The 20,014-nt window shown below is 37.7% G+C and overlaps 3 protein-coding genes and 3 long non-coding RNA genes across 7 annotated transcripts in view; 5 read left to right on the forward strand and 1 right to left on the reverse strand.

Moving 5' to 3' along the window:
* LOC135594292 (uncharacterized) overlaps positions 1 to 1,344 on the forward strand; it is a 2,904-nt gene extending 1,560 nt beyond the window's left edge. Inside the window, exons 2-3 of the long non-coding RNA XR_010480052.1 lie at positions 602 to 622; positions 758 to 1,344. This is a non-coding gene — a long non-coding RNA (uncharacterized LOC135594292). The remainder of the gene's footprint in view (positions 1 to 601; positions 623 to 757) is intronic.
* A 690-nt stretch (positions 1,345 to 2,034) lies between these two features.
* Positions 2,035 to 6,001, forward strand: LOC135593344 (LIM domain-containing protein WLIM1-like). Its single transcript, XM_065083312.1, has 5 exons — positions 2,035 to 2,472; positions 4,200 to 4,296; positions 4,371 to 4,414; positions 4,533 to 4,622; positions 5,385 to 6,001. Exons 1-5 carry the CDS (start codon positions 2,329 to 2,331, stop codon positions 5,628 to 5,630), a joined length of 621 nt encoding a protein of 206 aa, XP_064939384.1. The 5' UTR covers positions 2,035 to 2,328; the 3' UTR covers positions 5,631 to 6,001.
* Positions 6,002 to 8,053: 2,052 nt separating this feature from the next.
* On the forward strand, positions 8,054 to 12,168 carry LOC135593345 (ankyrin repeat domain-containing protein EMB506, chloroplastic-like). The gene is made up of 7 exons (XM_065083313.1): positions 8,054 to 8,450; positions 9,527 to 9,606; positions 9,887 to 9,988; positions 10,085 to 10,183; positions 10,271 to 10,369; positions 10,449 to 10,547; positions 11,705 to 12,168. The coding sequence occupies exons 1-7, from the start codon at positions 8,081 to 8,083 to the stop codon at positions 11,807 to 11,809; spliced, it is 954 nt and encodes a 317-aa protein (XP_064939385.1). The 5' UTR covers positions 8,054 to 8,080; the 3' UTR covers positions 11,810 to 12,168.
* A 1,730-nt stretch (positions 12,169 to 13,898) lies between these two features.
* On the reverse strand, positions 13,899 to 15,241 carry LOC103998299 (uncharacterized). 2 transcript variants are annotated; one of them, XM_009419738.3, is made up of 3 exons: positions 14,766 to 15,241; positions 14,521 to 14,693; positions 13,899 to 14,314 (listed from the first exon to the last, which is right to left on the reverse strand). In XM_009419738.3, the coding sequence occupies exons 1-3, from the start codon at positions 15,034 to 15,036 to the stop codon at positions 14,210 to 14,212; spliced, it is 549 nt and encodes a 182-aa protein (XP_009418013.2). In that variant the 5' UTR covers positions 15,037 to 15,241; the 3' UTR covers positions 13,899 to 14,209. The 2 variants fall into 2 exon arrangements, with proteins under 2 accessions (XP_009418013.2, XP_018686759.2); XM_018831214.2 differs by having other exon boundaries at positions 14,521 to 14,690; positions 14,766 to 15,176.
* Positions 15,050 to 15,761, forward strand: LOC135593347 (uncharacterized). The gene is made up of 2 exons (XR_010479541.1): positions 15,050 to 15,191; positions 15,335 to 15,761. It is a non-coding gene; the product is annotated as an uncharacterized LOC135593347 (long non-coding RNA).
* A 1,876-nt stretch (positions 15,762 to 17,637) lies between these two features.
* LOC135593349 (uncharacterized) lies at positions 17,638 to 18,186 on the forward strand. Its single transcript, XR_010479543.1, has 3 exons — positions 17,638 to 17,777; positions 17,876 to 17,962; positions 18,046 to 18,186. It is a non-coding gene; the product is annotated as an uncharacterized LOC135593349 (long non-coding RNA).
* Positions 18,187 to 20,014: the final 1,828 nt, after the last annotated feature.

Below are 20,014 nucleotides of genomic sequence, written 5' to 3' on the forward strand. Positions count from 1 at the left end.
GAATTTTGAGTGTCATATAAATTAACTTGCAGTGGAGTTTACATTAACCGAGAATAATAATTGTCTTTTCTTTGCATGCTTGTGAAACATGCTACGTCACTGTTGTTGCATAGGCACTTTTGAAGTTTATCCTACAGTAGGAAACTATGAAGAATTTGTAGCAATTGAATGGTTGACAAAATAAAAAACATTTAGGTAAAGTTGCTGAAGTAACGGTGAGAGGGAAAAAGGTTAGAGAAAAAGCCTCAAGAAGAGTTATAGTTAAATTAGTTGGCAAGTGAGCTCATTCCTTTGTTAAGTGATTGGGACAAGAATACTTCCTAATTTAGTTTTTCCTGTTCTCTTATCATATTCTTGTAGCAATATATCTGACTGAACATCTGATGTCTTCGATTACATTTATCTTTATAAGTGATTATGTAGCCTTTCCTGTTGGTAAGAGTTTCATTCTTTCTGATGATTGCAGATCAATTGATTATTCATTGGTTTGTTTTTCCTACAGCTGTTTTCAGCATTAGGATGACTGCAATATTCTGTTTCTTTCATTTTATTCTTTTGGCATCTGATAAAAAACTAAGATTCTGCTTACTGTGTTTTTCAGATATTTTAATGAGAAATGAAGGTACTCAAGAACTCCAGCTGAAAAAAAACGAGGCTGTTTTCATTCTACTTTTTGTAGGCAATCAATTTGTTTGTGCCTTTTAATGAATTAAGCAGAAATTTATCTTGGTAATTCCTAAATTGTTGAGTTTTGCAGGGTGCAAAGGCTATTGCAGAGTCACTGAAAAAAAAGATCAACTTTATATATCCTAAACAAGAATATGATTGACTACTATGGCATTCTTGTTGGTCAACTATATGATTGCTTCTGCTATCATTGTGTTAGTGGGCATTCACCTTCTCATGTGAAGACCAAATGACTGAAGGAGAATAACAGAAGCAAGGAGGTGTTGATTCTAATATGACAACAAGGCTGTCAGATCTGATTGTATGATTTAAGGTCAGGTTAATGGAATGGCCAATTTTCTTTCTTGTAACTTGTCTGAGGAACTAAATCCATTAATGGTTTAAGTGATAATTCGTTCAGTGTCTAAAACTCCACCAATGACCGGCAGGGTATCCAAATTTAACAAAGAGATCATGTTTTCTCGTGTGCTTAGGTTTAGTATGTACAAGTATGTATGCATAGGATAGAGTCATACTAGTATAATGTTTAATATACTGTAGCAGTCAAATAATAATATGTATTTGACTTCAAAGATTTGGAGTTTTTATGGGTTGTAGTTAGCTGTGGATTGGGATAACACTGATCTGCTTGAGCTGTAAAATAATGTATATACAAGTCCGAGTTTGTATGAGCTGTAATGTGCTGTGGATGTTACATATAATAATAGCCCTTTGGCTTCCCATATATGTAGAAAAACCAAGTTTGCCAGATCAGTTGAAGCAAAACCATCTGCAACAAAGTTGCCATCAACAATTGGCAGAAGGATTCAATGCATTTAACAGTGGAGATTTTGGAAGAACCATTTGGCAACCACATGACATTTAATAGTGGACTCATATCAAGTAGTCACTGTAGCTTCCTGCTTTTTTCACTGTATATTATTCACTCGGATGTTTGACTCTATGCATAAATATGTAATTTCTTTAAAATATTAGTTTTTGATAGTTTAATCTCTAAATACAATAACAAATCATAATGTCTCAATTATTTGGGGTTGATACATTGATGTGAGTTATGTAACAAATAATATTCTTAGTTAAATTAAGAGTATTTAATTTTTTTTTCTTTATTTTTTCATTAATTATCTCACTTCTAATTTCAACATGTACATGTATTTTAAGTATATTCCGTCGAAGTTATATCTAAATAAACACAGTGATCTCAGCATTCTCACCTCTGTAATGTGAACATCATATAGAGTTCGAAGGGAAACCTTGTAATATTTGTATTAATCTTTTAGAAGAAAACTAGTCATTCTTAAGAATTCAATATAGCAACAACATGTTATTAGTGATCAGAAGAGAAATGTTTTGTGTTTGGCCAACGCCGGCGCCGCCAATGCGATGGAAAGTCAACCCCCCTGAGCTGCCACAAGGAACGAAACAAGGAAAATGATCGCAGAGAGAGATTACCACCGACTCTCCCTCATGCTGCGGTTGTTCTTCTGAGCTGACCAGTCTCAGCTGAGCTGTTCTCTCTATCAACGAAAAGGCCAAACAAGTACCCGGAGACAAACGATCCTCTGCGCTCGTATCTGTCATCAGGCCTTGCATCGCTGCCACCCCTCTCCCTCGCCATCGTGCAGCGTTTGACTGTCGGAGATGGCGTCGATGCTGTTCGGGGGGACGACGCAGAAGTGCCAGGCGTGCCGGAAGACGGTGTACTTGGTGGACCAGCTCGCCGCCGATGGCAGGATCTACCACCGAGCATGCTTCCGCTGCCACCACTGCAGGGGAACCCTCAAGGTGATTCCACTGTTCTTCTCTCTCTTTCTCTTCTTGGATGCCATCTAAATACTCTTCTCAGTCTGTCCGTGTTGGACTCTGTCTACATCAAAAGATTCGAAAATATTCTACAGGTAATTGGCTTAACCATGCATGAAACTATCACTAAGAAATATGTTTCATCATTGCATGTTGTGATGATTATGAGTAGAACTCATCTCTGTTTGATTGAGGGGTTTGAGAAATCTTGTATGTATAACATGAATTTTCCCTGCTTTCTAATTCTTAAAGAGAGACTAACTTGCCTTAAAATGATTGCTTAAGTTGCTCGTTCGGTCTCTTCTTTGTTTCTTTCTTGCAATGAGAATGTATGCTACTCGATTGTGTCTGATGAATAAAAGCAATAGTATTCCTTTGTTTTTAGGATGAATCATGATTTTTCCTCTGATTTTTTTTGGTTTAAGAAGATGTCACAATTATGAATATGACATTGACAATGAATACTAATCTCAACTGATTCAATCATCCTGAGCAAGCAAAGGAATTTCTATGCTTTGATTCAATATCAATGATTCTTTGGAAAACACTAAGGCCATGAAAATATGAACAGTATATATATATACAAAAAAAGAATGTACCCAGTACATGAGGCTACCGCCAATGCGGGCATACCTAATATAAAAACGATGAACAGTATGCATTATGATAAATGGATATTAGTGCTTATTTATCTATCAATAAACAAACGTGAACATGAAGCCACCATTTGTGAACTCTATGTATTTAGCAATTGTTAGAAAGAAAGAAAGAGAGAATCTATTTATGAAAGCAAGACAACATCACCAGGTACATATGTGATGGAACTGTCATGCCTGCCATATGAATACATTGTTTTTCTGGTACATTGTCTTATACAAGTCAATGAATGATGATCTAATGTAAAACAAGTTTAAATACTAATCAATATGTTGGTCAAAAAAATTGTCAGACTTAAATGACTGAAAAAGTCGAAGAAAAAACCCATGTTCGACGCACACGAAATAAAGTAAATGTAAAATAGACATCGATAGGTATAATCGATACAGAAATCAAGTTGCTTATTTGAAAATTATTAGCATTGCTCCAAAATTATCCTAGGTGCCTGATACCTAACATACTCGTATTCATTTAGTTTAGCACAAAATGTTTTGGTTGATCTCCGTGTCACTTAATTTCCATGAGTCATGTTGAGTGCAGCTGAGGTGAGAATGTTGAGACAAACATATCTATCTACCATGAGAAGGCAATGAAGGTTTCATAATCCACAAGAGGTTGCTACTCTGCCATTTACGTTGGAGTCAGCTTCTTGCTTTGAGATTCCTTCAGTGTATCACTTCTTTGGCATCTCAGAATTATTGTTTGGCTTTGTTTCACGATAACTTGCATAACCTTGCAAATCATTCATTAACATTTCAAGATGAGCAACAAAGAACTTTAGGTTATCGAACTCCTCATCGAGTCCTTGTATTTATTTTTGTGTTATGTATCATTTAGGCTGAGACATGTGGTAAAATTTTTGCTAATTGTGATACAAGACCGATCGATTCTATATGAATATATTTGTATATGGCAAACATGAATGGAATACTACTCTGATAAGGTTTTTTATATGTATATATCTGCGTTATGTGTACATTTGTGCGTATCACGGTGTGTGTATATATATAGCTCAAGTACATCTTGCTGTCTTCAAAATGCTCATAATGCAGTTCAGCAATTATAGCTCTATTGAGGGAGTTCTTTACTGCAAGCCTCACTATGATCAACTCTTTAAGATGACTGGCAGTCTGGATAAAAGTTTTGAAGGTATCTGATGACTCTGATAATTCCATGATACATTGTCATGCTTATGTGCTGACAACATACTCGAATTGCTGTAGGAGCTCCAAAATCTGCTAAGATAGACAGATCTAGTGGTCAACAGGTACAGTGAGATCAAAGCAACTTATCATTTCCATGCAATTATGCATATAACTTAAATACACTGATACCGAAATGATCTGGCACAGTTTTCTTAATTACGTATTTTTCATATCATACAGGGTGTTGCTAACAGCAGATACGCGAGTATATTTCTCGGCACACGAGACAAATGTGTGGAGTGCAAGAAAACGGTGTACCCAATTGAGAAGGTACATCTGATATTTCCTATTCTTTTTCTGAAACGTGAAGAGGTGTCAGATTGTTATATCAGACTTCATTCTGTTCATATAGTCCCTCAAGTTCTATCAGGATCCATTAATTTCATCTATTGGACTTAAACGCAAAGATTTACCAACAAGTTAGTGTTCACTGCGATCTAATGTTTATGTGCAATATTTGTATTCCTCATTTCACTCTGTCTGTGCGATTTCACATATACCTAAGTCATAATTTTGGTGCATGATTATCTCCCAATACATTGCATATTTTTTGTGCTAAAGAAGTTTCAAGCAGAAATATATTAGTAATTTGCAAAAATAACAGATTTAACAGTGTTTACTTTTAGAGAGGTGTGCCGAAGAACTATCCAATCATCAATATATAGTGGAGAATTCCCTCTTTATTTATCTGTGATTTGATATGACTCAGAAGATCATATAGCTGGATTTTTCTCCCATTAGGTGAAAATTTCTGAAAAGTTAGGAGATGTCGAACATCATTTCCCGAAGCCACATCATACAAAAAATTTTAGAACATGTTAGAAGAAACTTGCTGGTAGAAACTCTTACATAGTTGATGCATATGATCTTGTGGATGCATTCAGAACAACAGATTTGTATGACATTATCATTCACATTTAGCAACTCGACTAAATAGTTCGACGTAATATCTGTTGAAATGACAGGACTGTATCTATATATCTACATCTGATCCATACAAGATAATAAGTGACATGTCTTCCCTGTTTTCAGGTGGCTGTTGATGGAAACTCTTACCACAGGCCCTGCTTTAGGTGCACCCATGGAGGTTGCACCATCAGCCCATCCAACTTTGTCACACATGAGGGCAGACTCTACTGCAAGCACCACCATGCTCAGCTATTCATGACCAAGGGCAACTTCAGCAGCTTCACAAAGGTTGAAGAAGACAAGCATGAAGACATATTACTGCAAGTGCCTTCTGATCATGTTGCGGTTGAAGGTGGTCAAGTTTCATGATCTCTCCAGTGTTCATTCATCAAGCTCATGTGCTTCATCTTCCCTTGGCACACACATGAAGGTCTGCAACAAGTTTATAGTAGCAGAGAGTGAAATTGCATCGTTATTTGGATTCTTAATTTTTGGAAGAACATTAAGAATGGGGATTGCATAAATCAAGGGATGTTGTATGTTCAGATCTACTTAAAGGTGTGATATTGGGCATATCAACTATTAATCTATCTTGCCTTAATACTTTCTTAAACCCAAAAATAAGAGTGGTTTTGATGTTGGTCATCTGTGTTGTTGTCATGTAATTGACTTGTTGAGTCTACTAGTGATGCAAACTGCTTCACTTAATTGTAGTTACCCATCAAGCCTCTATGAGCCTATTTAATTTTTGTTGCACTTTCAATATAAGGCTAAATTAGCACGTTACAATATACCTCACTTAAAATATTTGATCTTTAAATCGAGGATAAACATATCCTAAAATTAGATACTAGCATACATAGTGCTCGTGAGATATGACTCAGTGACCTAATGATAGCTCACGTTATGACATTGGTCTTTTCTGTTATTATGCCTAATACTAAATTGACTTTAATATAATTTCTCAATTTATGTGTGTCATCGTTATAGAAGGGTCATGCTAATATTGTTTATAACTTTATATTATTTCAATTTTATCATCTCTCTCCTAAGAGATAGGCAAAATCGTTACTTAGTTTATTTCCTTTCAGGATAATGTTTGGAACATATGATTTAAAGTCTTCATTGGCAAAATCGTTATTTAGTTTATTTTCTTTCAGGATAATGTTTGGAACACATGATTTAAAGTCTTCGTTGGCCGCATATGATAAAAAAAACCACTATTTTATTAACTAGAGTTTATAAAGATTAAACTTTTCGATCGAATTGAAATGGTTCTATAGAGATTTTAGTTAAAATTATTATCACCTATCTTTCCTGCTAACCTAGAAATGCTGAGTTAATACAACATATATACATGGAAAAAGGTGAGTTCATTAAGTTTTTTTTTTTTTTTTTTTTTTTTTATCAATGGAGTGAAATGGATTGAGCTATCTCATAAAGGAGCATGAAGAACAACAATTAAAGCGAAAAGAAGGGAAATTCATGTATATGTAATTATCGATAAGTAATTGATAACATCATTAAGAAAAATCTGATTTAGGGAAATTCCCAATAAGCAAAAAAATCTTCCTACTGATCCGTTTATGATGGATACATGAATGAGGAAAATATGGATCAAAACCTTTAGATATATTTATTTTATTTTAATGAAAAATATTTTTTTTAACTTATTTTATTATTTTGGTTAGGTTAAAGTATGAAGAAAATAATATTCTATGACTAACAATCCATTTTATTTTCAAACCGATCAATCTATTATTTATTTTATATTAAAATAAGTCAAAAGTCAAATTTTTTGCCAAGTCCTGGGATAAAACAACTTTGTAGTAATAATCTTGATGGGTTTGCAATGATAACTTAATGATAATATGATTATTAACTTAAATATATTTATAGTTAACTAATTGTCTAGCTTAAAGAATGACCAAAGTCACACACAATCATAAAAGGATATTATCCGAATGCATCAAATAGTTATAGTAAATTCTGACTTGTAGGATTTTTATTTTTCCAGTGATATGCGCATATCAAAGTAATTGTTTCTATGCCATACCATAATGAAAAAGTAATTTTTATTTTCTTTAAAATAAATATAATATTTTTTTCATTCCCATAACATAAGCTTAATTAGTTTTTAAGATTTAAATATATGATATATATATATATATATGATTATTAACTTAAATATATATATGATTATAAATATATATATTATTAATCATATATATATATGATTATTATTATATATATATATATATATATATATGAAAATATCCTCCCCACTTTCATTTTATAATATGATTATTAACTTTTATATATATATTTATTTATTTATAAGCTTCAGAAAATAGAAGTAATATAAACATTCAAATTAATTATAGGAATGAAAAGGGTTAGAACCAAGGTGGGACAAAAGTTCACTAGAGGTTTGGTAATCAATGCTAAATTGGAAATCAAATCCGGATCCGATAACTAATTATTTTGAATTAATTGAAACACCTAATGCTTTATTGGGGATTATACATGTAAATGGCACCATATCCGGCCTTTGAGAAATCCATGTCACTCTTTAGAAAACTCTTTTTATAGTGATTTATTCAACCTAAAATCATTTTTTTATAAGAAACCACCCAAATGAGGATCCATACCCAATATCACGGATCGGATTCGGATCATTACCAGGTATATTTACACATTTAATCGGGTATAGATCTGTGTCAGAGATCTATCTATTCCGATTTCGGGTTATCGGGTCCGGATGCCCTCTCAGGTGTAAGAACTCGATGAACCTGTCACCAAATCGCTCCCGAGAGAACATGCTTGAGCTAGGGATGGTGGCGGGAGCGGGGTTATCTTCTTCTTCCTTCCACCTTCTCCACCTCCGGCCTTCTTCTGCCTTCCGTAGCTTGAACCCACGGCTACCTCCAAAACCTCCTCTTATCCTGTCGTCTTCTTCGCGGGCAGCCGTCAGGGCTCATTCTTTTGCGGGGAATTTCGAGTGGCACGGCTCCGCCGCCCGCGCCAAACGGGGCTCTGATGGATTCTGGGAGGATCCGGATGATGGATATGACAGCGAGTTGGAAGAGGTGGATCAAGAACTTGAGGATGAGGAAGGGGAGGAAGTCAGTGGTGATCAGGGAGACGCTACGATTTCCACTGTGTCCCAATATGACGATCTCGTCAAAGGTTATATACCCTTACCCAAAACTCTTTCTTTCTTGTATTAGACGACGTTGAAGCGGATGTGTTAGGGTCCATGGTTCCTGGGGTGTTCCTTATCATGATTGCATCTTCATTATAGCGGAAAGATTGGATCTTGTCGTGCGATTGTTTTAGAGGTTAATGAATGCTTCTCGACTAGGATGACTGCTGGCTTAATTCTTCATACTTTTTTTTTATTTTTCTAACTTTTGGCTCCGTTATTGACCAGTCACTTTTATTTTCATCAAAAGAATGTTTTTGATCCGCACATTCTATCTTGATCTGGCATGTGACTTGATGTCTAAGCTGCTTAGTCTGCAACATTAGCTCGTTTTCACATCTATACTGTTGATTCAAAATATGCATTGTTTCTTGTCTTTTCAACTTCTTTATCTTGTCAGTAATGCACTTCAAGTTTCTGGCCAATTATGACTGTTAAATTTGGTAAATCTTTGCTTGGGAAATATAGACACGAAAAAGTAGTAGTGACTTCTTTAGCGTTAACTGTCAAAATTTCCATTATTGCCTTAAAATTTTCCATTTGTTTCTGGCTCATTATGAAAGAAAATCAATCTGCAATTGTTATGACCCGATTGCATAAGTAATCGATCATTGATTTAGTTGAATTTGCACATCAAATACGAAATGGGAAATGGAAGAAGATTAATAGAAGATAACAGTAAGACCAAATGCTTAACAAAATCTCCAGCACTGGATGATGTTGATGCTTGTGGCTTTTAGTGTTGTATTCCAAACATGTGCCAACTACCAAGACTATCACTCAGGTGATTGATTGTGCTCTTCCATTTGAAAGAGATCTAATTTTCCAACTTGGAAAAGCTCTTTCATTTTGTTTTTAATTTGAGTAATTTTTAGATCAATTTTGTGAGACTCCATATGGTTGAGCCTCATTTAATGGGCCTCCCCTTTTACCCATATATCGGCAAGAAGTAAGGATATATTTCAACTTTTACTGGGTGTAATAAAATTTCTTTGCTATTTTGATTGAACCATTTGCTTATTTAGCAACTATAAATTTGTTTGTATTGATTCTCTTGCAGAAGTTGACCTGATATTAGAGCCAGAAGAGAAGGTTATTTTGCAACGGAACGAAGTCCCAGACCTTAGCAAAATATCAACTGTTAAGTTCTCCTGACTTAGAAGTATCATATCTAGAGCAGTTGCTTGCATATATGCAGAATTTCTAGGTTAAAATTTATCTGAACTTTTTGCATATCTCAAATATTTGGGACATCACGGCTTGTTGTTGTATATATGGATATGCTACTGTTGCATAAAATGACATACGACTGTTTGTTTTCTAAAGAGTGATGAGAAAATTTATATCCCACATAGTAGGTGATTCTTCACCTATTAGAATAAACAAGCTAATTTTTTCACATGCCTAACTTTTACTACAGATGAAGTGGAACCCATTTCATAGTCTAGCATTGTCAGGTCAGATTCCCTTCATGGATAAACTACTTGAGGATGGTAGTACAGATATTGATTGTCTTGACAAGGTAATCTTCCCATTGCTTTAATCATGTCATAAATGTTTGATAAGAATAACCCTCCCTTCTATGAAGCATGGAACTTGATTAGGTTTCATGACATAGGATGGCTTCACAGCTCTTCATAAAGCTATTATTGGCAAAAAGGAGGCTGTTATCAGTCATCTCCTAAGGAGAGGTGCAAATCCTCAAGTGAAAGATCCGGTAAGAGGAAAAACAAACTGCCACAAATCTTACTCACTATCATTATTGTTCAATTTAGATTAAGTACATTGTTGTCCTCTGTGATAGGATGGTGCTACGCCACTCCATTATGCGGTTCAAGTTGGTGCAATGCAAACTGTGAAGTTGCTAATAAAATATAAAGTTGATGTGAATGTTGCAGATAATGTGAGTTGCATCTGTTTTGCTGTATTTTTCGGTTATACATTCTTGTAACTATTAGCTTACTTTGCAAAATACTGTGCAGGATGGTTGGACACCATTACATGTGGCAATACAAACTAGATCTAGAGATATAGCAAAGGTATTGCTGGTAAATGGTGCTGATAAGACAAGAAGAAACAAGGTAATGGTTGGACTTGTCGATCTTTTGACCTTTGTGTAAATTTAAACGGGCTAAAAATGAACTGAAATTATCAACTTCCACGAATATTTGTTTATAACTGCTGAAATTCTTGGAACCCTCTTGGTTTGGTTCCATTGTGATTGTCTTAAACTCAAACAATGCTTGTAGTATGCTTGTTTCTAGTAATTTTATATGTATTCAATTATGCATCAGCGAAAAGAAACAAATAAGCTTTTGTGTTTGTAAGATAACATATCTATTCTTTGACATCAAGTTGTCATAAATTGTCTGGAGCAGAAGAATAAAATCCTTCTAGATTTATGCCTGGTTTAACACCTATGCTTGCAAAATCTCAGGACAATAATAGTACCTTTAGATGGTTAATTAATATTAGTGGCAAGATGATACTTAAACACCTATGCTTGCAAAATCTCAGGACAGAAATAGAACTTTTAGATGGTTAAGCAATATGGTAGCAAGATGATAATTAATTAAAACATGTGAAACAGCTTTAAGAGGAAAACACACATGCATGACTAGGGAATTAGAGATTCTTTATACTTGATTACACGAGAATGAGTGGCAAATGTAGAGGACTTAGGATTCACAGCCAATGCTTCATATGGTTGATCCTTGTTCTTAATGTCCAGGTCATGAGAAATATAATAAAGAAATAAATGATAGAACTAGCGATCATTTGAAGTTTATGTTGTGTTACATAGTCAACTGCCTGTTGCTACCCAGCTTGGCATTGTGCACACAAATAATAGTCAGCCAGATCTGGGTTGATGGATATGAATGAGAAACCCCGGCATAACCACTCTCTAATGCATAAGCAGTCTGATTAAGTTCTTCCCAAACATTGTAGATATAACTGAAAACCTCCTATATAATTGTCACATGATTGCAACCTTAGCTCTATACTCAAGGGGTTTCTGTTTTTCCAATAACAGCTATCAATTTTTGCAGATAATGATGGTGAGAACATCTTTTATTATTCAACATATACATTATTTTGACTTGGTGATGTTAGAAGCTTTTTAAAGCAGTTTCACTCTATACATTTTCTTTTCTTATGTTTTGGTTAACTGAGTGAATAATGTGAATATGAATACATTTCAAGATAAACGACCTTTGCTTTTTGGTGTGATGTCTAGGATGGAAAGACACCTTTGGATCTAAGCTTATGCTTTGGGAAAGATTTCAAGTCCTATGAGCTTGCAAAGCTTCTTAAGCTTGTTCCGGCAAACAGGAATTTCTGATGCATTCTGTTGGTGCATTTATTAATTTTGGAAAGGGGATTACAGTAGATCTACTGGATTCACTTTAGCATCCTTCAATTTAGTTCTTCGGCTCAGATATCCAACTCATTGAGATACCCTGTTGCAGAGATTGATGGAGCTGGTGGAGAGTTGAGTTCGTGCTAATGCACCAATATTCACCTTCAGTATCCTTTTTATGCTAGCAGGAATCGAGACACTTGATAGCAATTTTGCGAAGCTATTTGAAATTTGGTGTAAATGCTAATTTGATCAAAGTTCACATTTATTATGTACCTGCAGATTGTGTTGTGTTGTATGTTGGAGTTGAATTATGGTATGCAACCAATTTAGTGGAATAATTCCATGCCTCGTTTGCTGAGCAATTGTTATTTTGTTGTTTTATCAGGTAATTTATTTCTCTGCAGAAGGCTTTAAGAGGATCAAAATGTTTCAATATTCTTGAATTTGCTCCATCTTCTTGTGACCTTGATTTACACAAAATTGTCTTCATCCGCCCATTTCAATTTGTTCCCCTTTTATTTTCTTCCTTGATTATTGCTTCTATATTCATTCCAATTATCGACTTTGAATTCTTCAAGTTGAGGCAGGTTTAGGAGCTGAACTTATAATCTTCCTTTTTTCCCCTTTCTTTTCATACACTCATAATTTCATAGACATATCAGCAATTCATTTTTCACACTTGCAAGCGTTATATTCAATATAATTTGTGGGCTATTTGTTCTCTGTGAGCCCTTCTTAGGCCGGAGATAAACTGGTATTGGCCCATAAGCTATCAACTTAGTGTATTAAAATAAGAAAAGAAAAGGAAAATATTATGATTTATTTTTCTGTGAAAATAAGAATGTCTAATAAATTGGTACACTACCCCATAAATTATTAGCTTAGTCTATTAAAAAAATTTGGCGTGAAAAAAGAAAAGAGGGCATTTTACCTTAAAAAAATTTTACTATTGGGGTTTAATGCAATGGTGGCACTCTAAACGGTATGCTTTGTGCAGGCTGATGCATTAGCTGAAACTGTTTTCTAATTTGAATTCGGATACACAGGACGTCCACTGATTGGTTCTACCGGTCTCCATCAATTTCTTAGCATTGCAATATACGACAAGACTATTAGTGCCTGATGTCATGTTAGAAATTGATGTTTGGAGTAGAGTGCGTGGATCAACTTCAACTATTTTGCGCAGTTTCGGAACCAATCAAAGAATATTTTATGCAGCTCGAATAATCAAATCCAAACATGCCATCCTTGTGGTGTGCCAATTGCCAAGAGTGCCCCAGAACAGGGATCGAATTACACCACGCAGCACTATAAACTCTGTGAATCTCCAAAACTAAACATCTTGTCATAGAAATGGCTCCAAAAGATTGTGGTTAATATGTCAAGAAATTTTTCTAAGAGCTTTTGTTAAGAGTTTCATCACTGTTTTGAGCAGCATGATCATGATGTAGAAACTTGCTTTACATTGATTTCAGTAGCCTTACACCGGTAAAACCAATCGAGGAGTGTTCCAGTGGATCTATCAGGAGAATATTATACGAAGCTATATTGTCCAGAAAAGGTATGTGTATGTCCTTCAGATTATGCTGCTCGTCATGCACTTCTTCTTCGATATGATCATATCACTTTGTGGTAAGATTGATCATACAGATCGCAAACCTGCCAAATGAACCAGCATCCTTTGGTGCTTGGGCAACTTCGCCCTAAGACACTACTTGGTGGAAGCTGACGTACTACTTTGCACCAAGGGAGAGGAAACTTCCTGGAGATCTTGTAGCAGCAGCCGCAGGGGCTTCTCCATGTCGAGCAGGGCTGGAAGATGTGGACTGCCCAGCAACCTCGTTGACCACGGTACGTTCATATCGTTTATTGGGTCACCAGATATCCAAGTGACTGCCATCGTACAATTTGAGTGGGTTCAAGACATCACAGTAACTCAGAACAAAGGTAGTTCAACTCCATCATGTTTCATAAGCCAAGACTCTACATCTCCTGTCTGTTCTCCTTGTTCTTGTGATTTTTTTGCAACAAATTCAACCAAATTAGATCGTGAGTTTGATCCAGAATATGGAAGGAAAGCTAATGTCCACTACATTAGCATGCATGTTCTGTAAGCTCTAGATCATGATGATACATCAATTTTTTCTTTTTCTTTTCTTGTTTCTGAACATTGGTGACTACATCATGAACTGTGGTTATTAAAGAGTCTTATCTGTACAAGGACTCTACCAGATTTTTCTCCAGCAATAGCAACCCGAATCTCAACTCTTTCTTTGATGGAATGCTTCTTTCCATAACTATCATGCCCGAGACCTGTGTGTGAATTCCGTCAAGACTTGGGTCTATGCGTTGTGAAAGCAGCTCGCGATGGTTGCGCAATTAGCTCCCAGCTTCTGAGATGCTCTGAAGCGAAGGACGCCAATGGCGGCCTCTTGCCGCCACCTGCGTTCTGCTCTTTTGCCGATCCCTCTCCTGATTTGTTGCCTGGAACATGTCATGGAGTATTGACTGCATGATTCTACCTGAACTCTATTTGGATTTTGTAGAGAAAAGACTATGCTTTCTGTTTTAAGCTCGACTCTACTTGTGTGTGATTTTTGCTCTGTTTTATGATTCAGCATATGTAGGAATTGATTGAAGTATACTACTTTGGAATTCATATATCATGATCGATCACAATAGATGTGTACCTGATGTGTGGCATCTGAATCCTCCTCTGTTTCCTCTCGAGCAGGATCTGTACACTGATCGCTTGTTCCATGCTGCTGCTGCAGCTGCTGCTGTTGTTGTTGTTTTCTGATCGATTCAGCCTGGTTTTTCTTGAGCTTCTCATACTTCCTTTGCCTCAGAGCCTTTGCAACTTCTGGCAAAGAATCTGAGATCAGAGAGCCAAGCAAGGAATCGGGAAATGGTAGAGAAGCAGTGCGGATGGAACCTTGGGAGGTGATGAGCCGGTAAACTTGGCCGAGCAGGAGCATGTCCCTGGGCTTGAGCAGCCGCACGCGGGTGAACCGCACGGTGCCGGCACCGCCGCCGCCGCCGTCCGTCTTCGTCTCCGAGACGTAGAGGGTGACGAGGGCGACGTGGTAGCCCGGGTTGCTCTTCATGACATCCGCCGCGCTCGTCGGCCAGTAAAGCCGCTCCACCCGCCCGCCGGGGTGCTGGATCACCACCGTGGCCACCTCCGCTGCCTGGCAATTCCCCATCTTTCTCCTCTCCCTCCTTTATCTTCACCGATGGTTGTTTGTGTTGTTGATATACAGGAACGGAAGAGGAGGAAAAGAACGTTGCAGAGAAGAAAGCAGCCTTCAACCAACTGCAGCTGCTCGTGGGTGGCCTTCTTTAATGGGATGACAGAGAGGTGAGTCTCAAAACCCTGATATTCTAGTACAGTCTACTCTGCACTCGCCTAAAATAATAATGTCGATAGAGAGAGAGAGAGAGAGTGATAGAGTACTTCCTCCGCTAATGGGCTACTCGATCTTTAACTTGGCATGATGTCAGTGGGCGTATGGGGGCGGTAAAGACGATGGTAGGCGTGGTTTTACGTTGCAGGTCAGGGATGGGGATGAGGACAGGGTTATCATTTTACTGCAAGCGGGCAGCAGCGCTCAGGGGCGTGAGATTCTTCCTGTCATGGGAGTGTGTGCGCGAGGCGAGGGGGTGAGAGGGGCCACATTACCAAGACGAAGACACTGAATCACTGACAGAGAAGAAACGTCATTTGCCTCTTTCTGCCCACCGAGCCATGGGATGGGACTTTTGGGTCGTCCTGGGGGCAAAAAGCTTCTGCCATTCTGTGTTCATGGCCCACTGTTACCTCTCTTATCCTCCTGGTGCTGGCTCCGGGACATGAGGTGAACAGTAATGACTACTCCTCGTTGCCCTCTGGCATCCACTATCAGTATCGCAGGACGTGGTTTTTGTCTCATGGAGTGTGTTCGCTGTACGCGTTCACTGTTCGTTCATAGTTGAACTATGGTCCAATACCTGCTGGGTGGGTGGGTGGGTGGGTGGTGGTACGTGATACTTTTTTGAGTGTGGCATTAAACCTCTTCCCAAATAATCGATGTTGCAAGTAATGTGTTGATTTTGGAGGTGGGGAGTAGTAGTAGGTAGGGCATGGATGCATCAAAGGAGGAGTCAACAACCATCTTTTGCGTTAGCTTCGGATTTAAATCAGTCGAATGATTAGTTTAATGTGGAAAACACAGTTGATGCTATGTTAAGTCTCCAAGTCCAGGGAGAGTAAAGTGCAAACACCACCTCTCTCCTCTCAGCTTTCTGGAAAATCCATCTCAAAGTTGTGTTCCTGAAATCATGTACTCGTGCATCACATCGGTTCGACGTTCTCCTCCTTTCTTTCAGGTCCATGCTGCCCCCACCCCCCAAAGTCATTACAGTCCATGCCCCAAAGTGGGTCTCATTGATCAGTGCACCTGTGCTTGATTAATTTATCAAGAGAATCTATACTTGTTTAATCACCACTGTTCTACTTGTACGCTTACTTGAAAAGATAGATGAATGCTCTAGCATGCTTTCATGGTAGCTTTGAAAGATTTAGATTGTGTTGTATCAGAGAGAGAAAAGAAGTGGTTAAACACGTCAGTTAGTTACTCAACACAGCTAACCCTGTTTCTTTTCCATGTTAGTTTGTTTTTTCTCTATTAGGACTTGCATTGTCTGCATCAGAAGAAAGTTCTCATGCAAGTCACTTTGGACAGCCACCATGTAGTAGAATAGGTAGAAAAACTCTTTTAAGGATGTGTCATCAACCACCACCACCACCTAATTTTGATCTTAGTATGAAATGGTCCTTCTTGTACGTACATACATCAGAACAGATGAGGGAGCGTGCAAGGTATTCAATCCCTTGAGTCGAAGAGACAATGATGACTTCAACTACCAGCTTTTGGGACTGATAAATACATGTAAAACAATAGGTTTCTCTCCCTAGAAATTAGTCCCCCATGGTTGTCAAGTTCCCTACAGTTGGTCCACATGCCCATTCAATGCCATTAAGAGGCCATGTGAAGTGTTGGAGTTCTCACACGATCCTATCTCCCTCCCTCCCTAGGGTGCCCTATCTCCTGCACAGAGTTCCAGAAATCATCTTTCCATCAACTCAGGATTAAAAATATCATAAGCATATATATTGCATCAACCACAAGAGAGTGGGTGATCTTTTTGAAACTCTGCTTCTCATCATAATTGTCTGGTCGAGAGAATGCAGTCGGTCTCAGCTGCCGGCGTCGTCTTCTTGCTCCGCTCCCTTGTATCTTCCAGAGTTGGTTCCACCACTTGACACTCGATCTGATGACAGTGAATCGAGAGGTTCCATGTGTCGCAGTTGGGTTTGTGTACTTTAATTAGGTTGTCTCATTGGTCTGAACCACATGAATCTTAGAATTTAGCCTTAGATATTGTCTCATTAGGGGACATGGATTACCCTCGAACACTAGTAGCGTATCTAAGCTGTCCTTGGGCGAAGCTAGGTTAGAGTTGTTGGTCTATTTTGTCGACATAAGAAATAACAGGCAAACTAAGCGTGTCAGTGGGCGAAAGACGATCTGATCTGTTCTGCTTCCTCCGTGTCGATTGCAACACGAGTACCAACCCGTGGCAGGTTTTCAGATGTGGATGGTTTCTGGGCATCGACCCGTGAGGCCTTGATGCTCTGAGAACAGCAATGCCCACCTGCAATCCTCTCTCTTTCCTCTTTCTTTTTTCTAGCCTGGTTTGACCGAGACAGGAGGAGTCACGATTCAGCATGAATTCATTTCTGCAAGGTGGTGTGGTACCCTTGGGTGCACCTCGGCCTCCATCATTGCAGGCAGGCTTGCAGCTGCCACCATGAAAGCTCGAGTGCAGCAGAAGTTGGAATTCTGAATGCCAAAGGCGTGCCTTGAATCGGAAACCTTATTCTGGTGACTTGGTTAATGCTTCGGTAGGCACAAGATTAATCTCACTACTTTTCGCAGTCTGTTCGCATATCGGACTGACTACAGACAATAATGCCAACCACTGTTCCGGTTGATGGATCAGTGGATTCCGGCCACATGCTCATAAATGAAGATGACAAGAACCGAAAGAAACCCAACTGCAGGCACACATCAAGATGTAGACGGGGATGTAAGATCAGCTTGTCAACTCTTCAAATCCTCATTTGTTGGGCTTTGTCATCAATGATTTGTGGGCTACTTCTCTATTGGTAGGATCACATCCAATCAAATGCTTCCCCTCCTCTCGAGAGAAGTCATCAGAGCTTCCCTCTCGGATAAAGCCTAGATCGATCGCTAGAAGAAGAAGAAGAAGAAGAAGTACAGAAAGATTCACAGCACTCGAGCAAAAGGGACTCACTCAGGGGAACAAGAATTGACAGAGTCAACCCTTCTCCAGCACAAGGATTAAAAGAAAGGAACAAAAAAAGATGAAGGAGCTCTTGCTCAAGAATCAAACAGTCACAGTGTAATAACATCATCAATCAACTATTAACAGCATCATTACAGCAAAATAGAGCCAATCATCATAGGAGGAGGACATCAACAACAAGTAATTTAATTGCCAAGCTACAGCTAGATAAGGACATGTTCATTTATTGGTTTAGGAATGTGTCAGAGAATTGCAACAGCAACAGATTGATGACTACTCGATGAAACTTCACTAAAACCATTTGTTTGATTCGATAAGTTTCTCACTAATAACACTCTAGTTTTCTTAATCACCTGCCTTTGCATTCAAACCACAAGTATTTCATTTCAACCTATACATACATGAGAAGATAATAGAATGATAAGCCTAAGCAAAATTATGGTTGTAATTTTGCACAAGGCTTCTTTGAGGAAAATTTTCACCAAATTCATCTACCTGTGCATAAGTTTCAATCACAACTTGTCTCAGTTATCTACCTGTACAATCAAATCACTGCTATTCCAAATTCAACATACACAAAGTCTTCAAAAAGTCTGATATGAAACTTCAACATCTACTCCGCTGGCAGCATTGATAAGAAAAGGAGTGACAAATTTAATAGCAATGTGGTTTTACTTTACATCTGATGCATCTGTGACAGATACAGCAACATGCAGGTTCTACAATAATTTCCTGCCTTGTAGGATGGTCAGACATACGGCTACCTTGGTTTAGCCTATTCATTTCAGGAACTGATCACTATAGGGAAATATGTGAAAGGAGAGGAATGACATAACACCATGAAAGCTAATCTCAGCAGATTCCATAGTTTTTTTGGTTGATAAGCTCATGAAATCATGTTCTGTGCCCGTTAAATCTGAGACAAACAAGCAGCTCCAGGCAAGAACAGGAATGCTAAATATATAAGAAGAAATTTTCATGACCTGGCCTGATAAAGTAGCTAACCTATTATCTTGATGAGACCGAACCACTGACTCATAGGAACTACTAAAGAGATTAAAGAAATAAATATTAATTATCACGTTAATTATTACCCACTTCTGATATAAAACTAAAGTTAGAGGTGTAAAAATCTTTCCTACTTAAGGTCAAGAGTCAATATACCACAGAATCAAGCCCCGACAGAAATAATACATGTGAGATCCGACCCTAGATAATCCTTTTCTACCTGAGCTAATGCGCAATAATAGGTTGGACTTAACTCTAACTTAACATTAGTGAATTCATGAAGTCCTTATAGATCAATTCAAATCTTAAACTAATTCCGATGTGAGGCTAAGCTTAGGGGGTGTTGCATAAATAGTTCCATTAGATCGAACAGATTCAAGCAGGAGTCAATAAAGTAGAATTCACCAGGTATTGAAGTCACTGGAAGTAGACATTACTCATTTATTAGTACTAGTATGCAGCTTCAAATGCCTCTTAAATCAGATAACAGTATTCCCAGTCAAGAGCAATTCCATTCAAGCCATTATCATTCCATTTCAAAATTTTACAGTTAAATCTTCTATCGACTTTGTAATTGCTCCAAAAACTTTTATCTTTCAAAAGTTTCACTATCTACCCATATATGCTGCTGTGTTAACTAAGCCTATTTAAGCAGCATGGTGACAGTGCAAGTATCAGTAGAATCCTATGAAGCATGTACACATGGAAATAGCAATTAATATGTATCATGCAGTATCAAAAAATATGTAACCAGTATTCAGTAAACTTGTAAGATCAATAACTAGCAGCAAATATGCATAAATT

Source organism: Musa acuminata, chromosome BXJ1-9 (genome assembly GCF_036884655.1).
Source record: "Musa acuminata AAA Group cultivar baxijiao chromosome BXJ1-9, Cavendish_Baxijiao_AAA, whole genome shotgun sequence".
Classification (NCBI taxonomy): domain Eukaryota; kingdom Viridiplantae; phylum Streptophyta; class Magnoliopsida; order Zingiberales; family Musaceae; genus Musa; species Musa acuminata.

Coding starts and splice junctions, on each gene's coding strand:
- LOC135593344 (XM_065083312.1), top strand. CDS start 2,329: ATGGCGTCGATGCTGTTCGGGGGGACGACGCAGAAGTGCCAGGCGTGC. Junction 2,473..4,199: donor ACTGCAGGGGAACCCTCAAG/GTGATTCCACTG, acceptor CTCATAATGCAG/TTCAGCAATTATAGCTCTAT. Junction 4,297..4,370: donor TCTGGATAAAAGTTTTGAAG/GTATCTGATGAC, acceptor GAATTGCTGTAG/GAGCTCCAAAATCTGCTAAG.
- LOC103998299 (XM_009419738.3), bottom strand. CDS start 15,036: ATGGGGAATTGCCAGGCAGCGGAGGTGGCCACGGTGGTGATCCAGCAC. Junction 14,694..14,765: donor CCGGCTCATCACCTCCCAAG/GTTCCATCCGCA, acceptor ATTCTTTGCCAG/AAGTTGCAAAGGCTCTGAGG. Junction 14,315..14,520: donor ATTCAGATGCCACACATCAG/GTACACATCTAT, acceptor GACATGTTCCAG/GCAACAAATCAGGAGAGGGA.
- LOC135593345 (XM_065083313.1), top strand. CDS start 8,081: ATGCTTGAGCTAGGGATGGTGGCGGGAGCGGGGTTATCTTCTTCTTCC. Junction 9,607..9,886: donor ACCTTAGCAAAATATCAACT/GTTAAGTTCTCC, acceptor CTTTTACTACAG/ATGAAGTGGAACCCATTTCA. Junction 10,184..10,270: donor ATCCTCAAGTGAAAGATCCG/GTAAGAGGAAAA, acceptor CCTCTGTGATAG/GATGGTGCTACGCCACTCCA.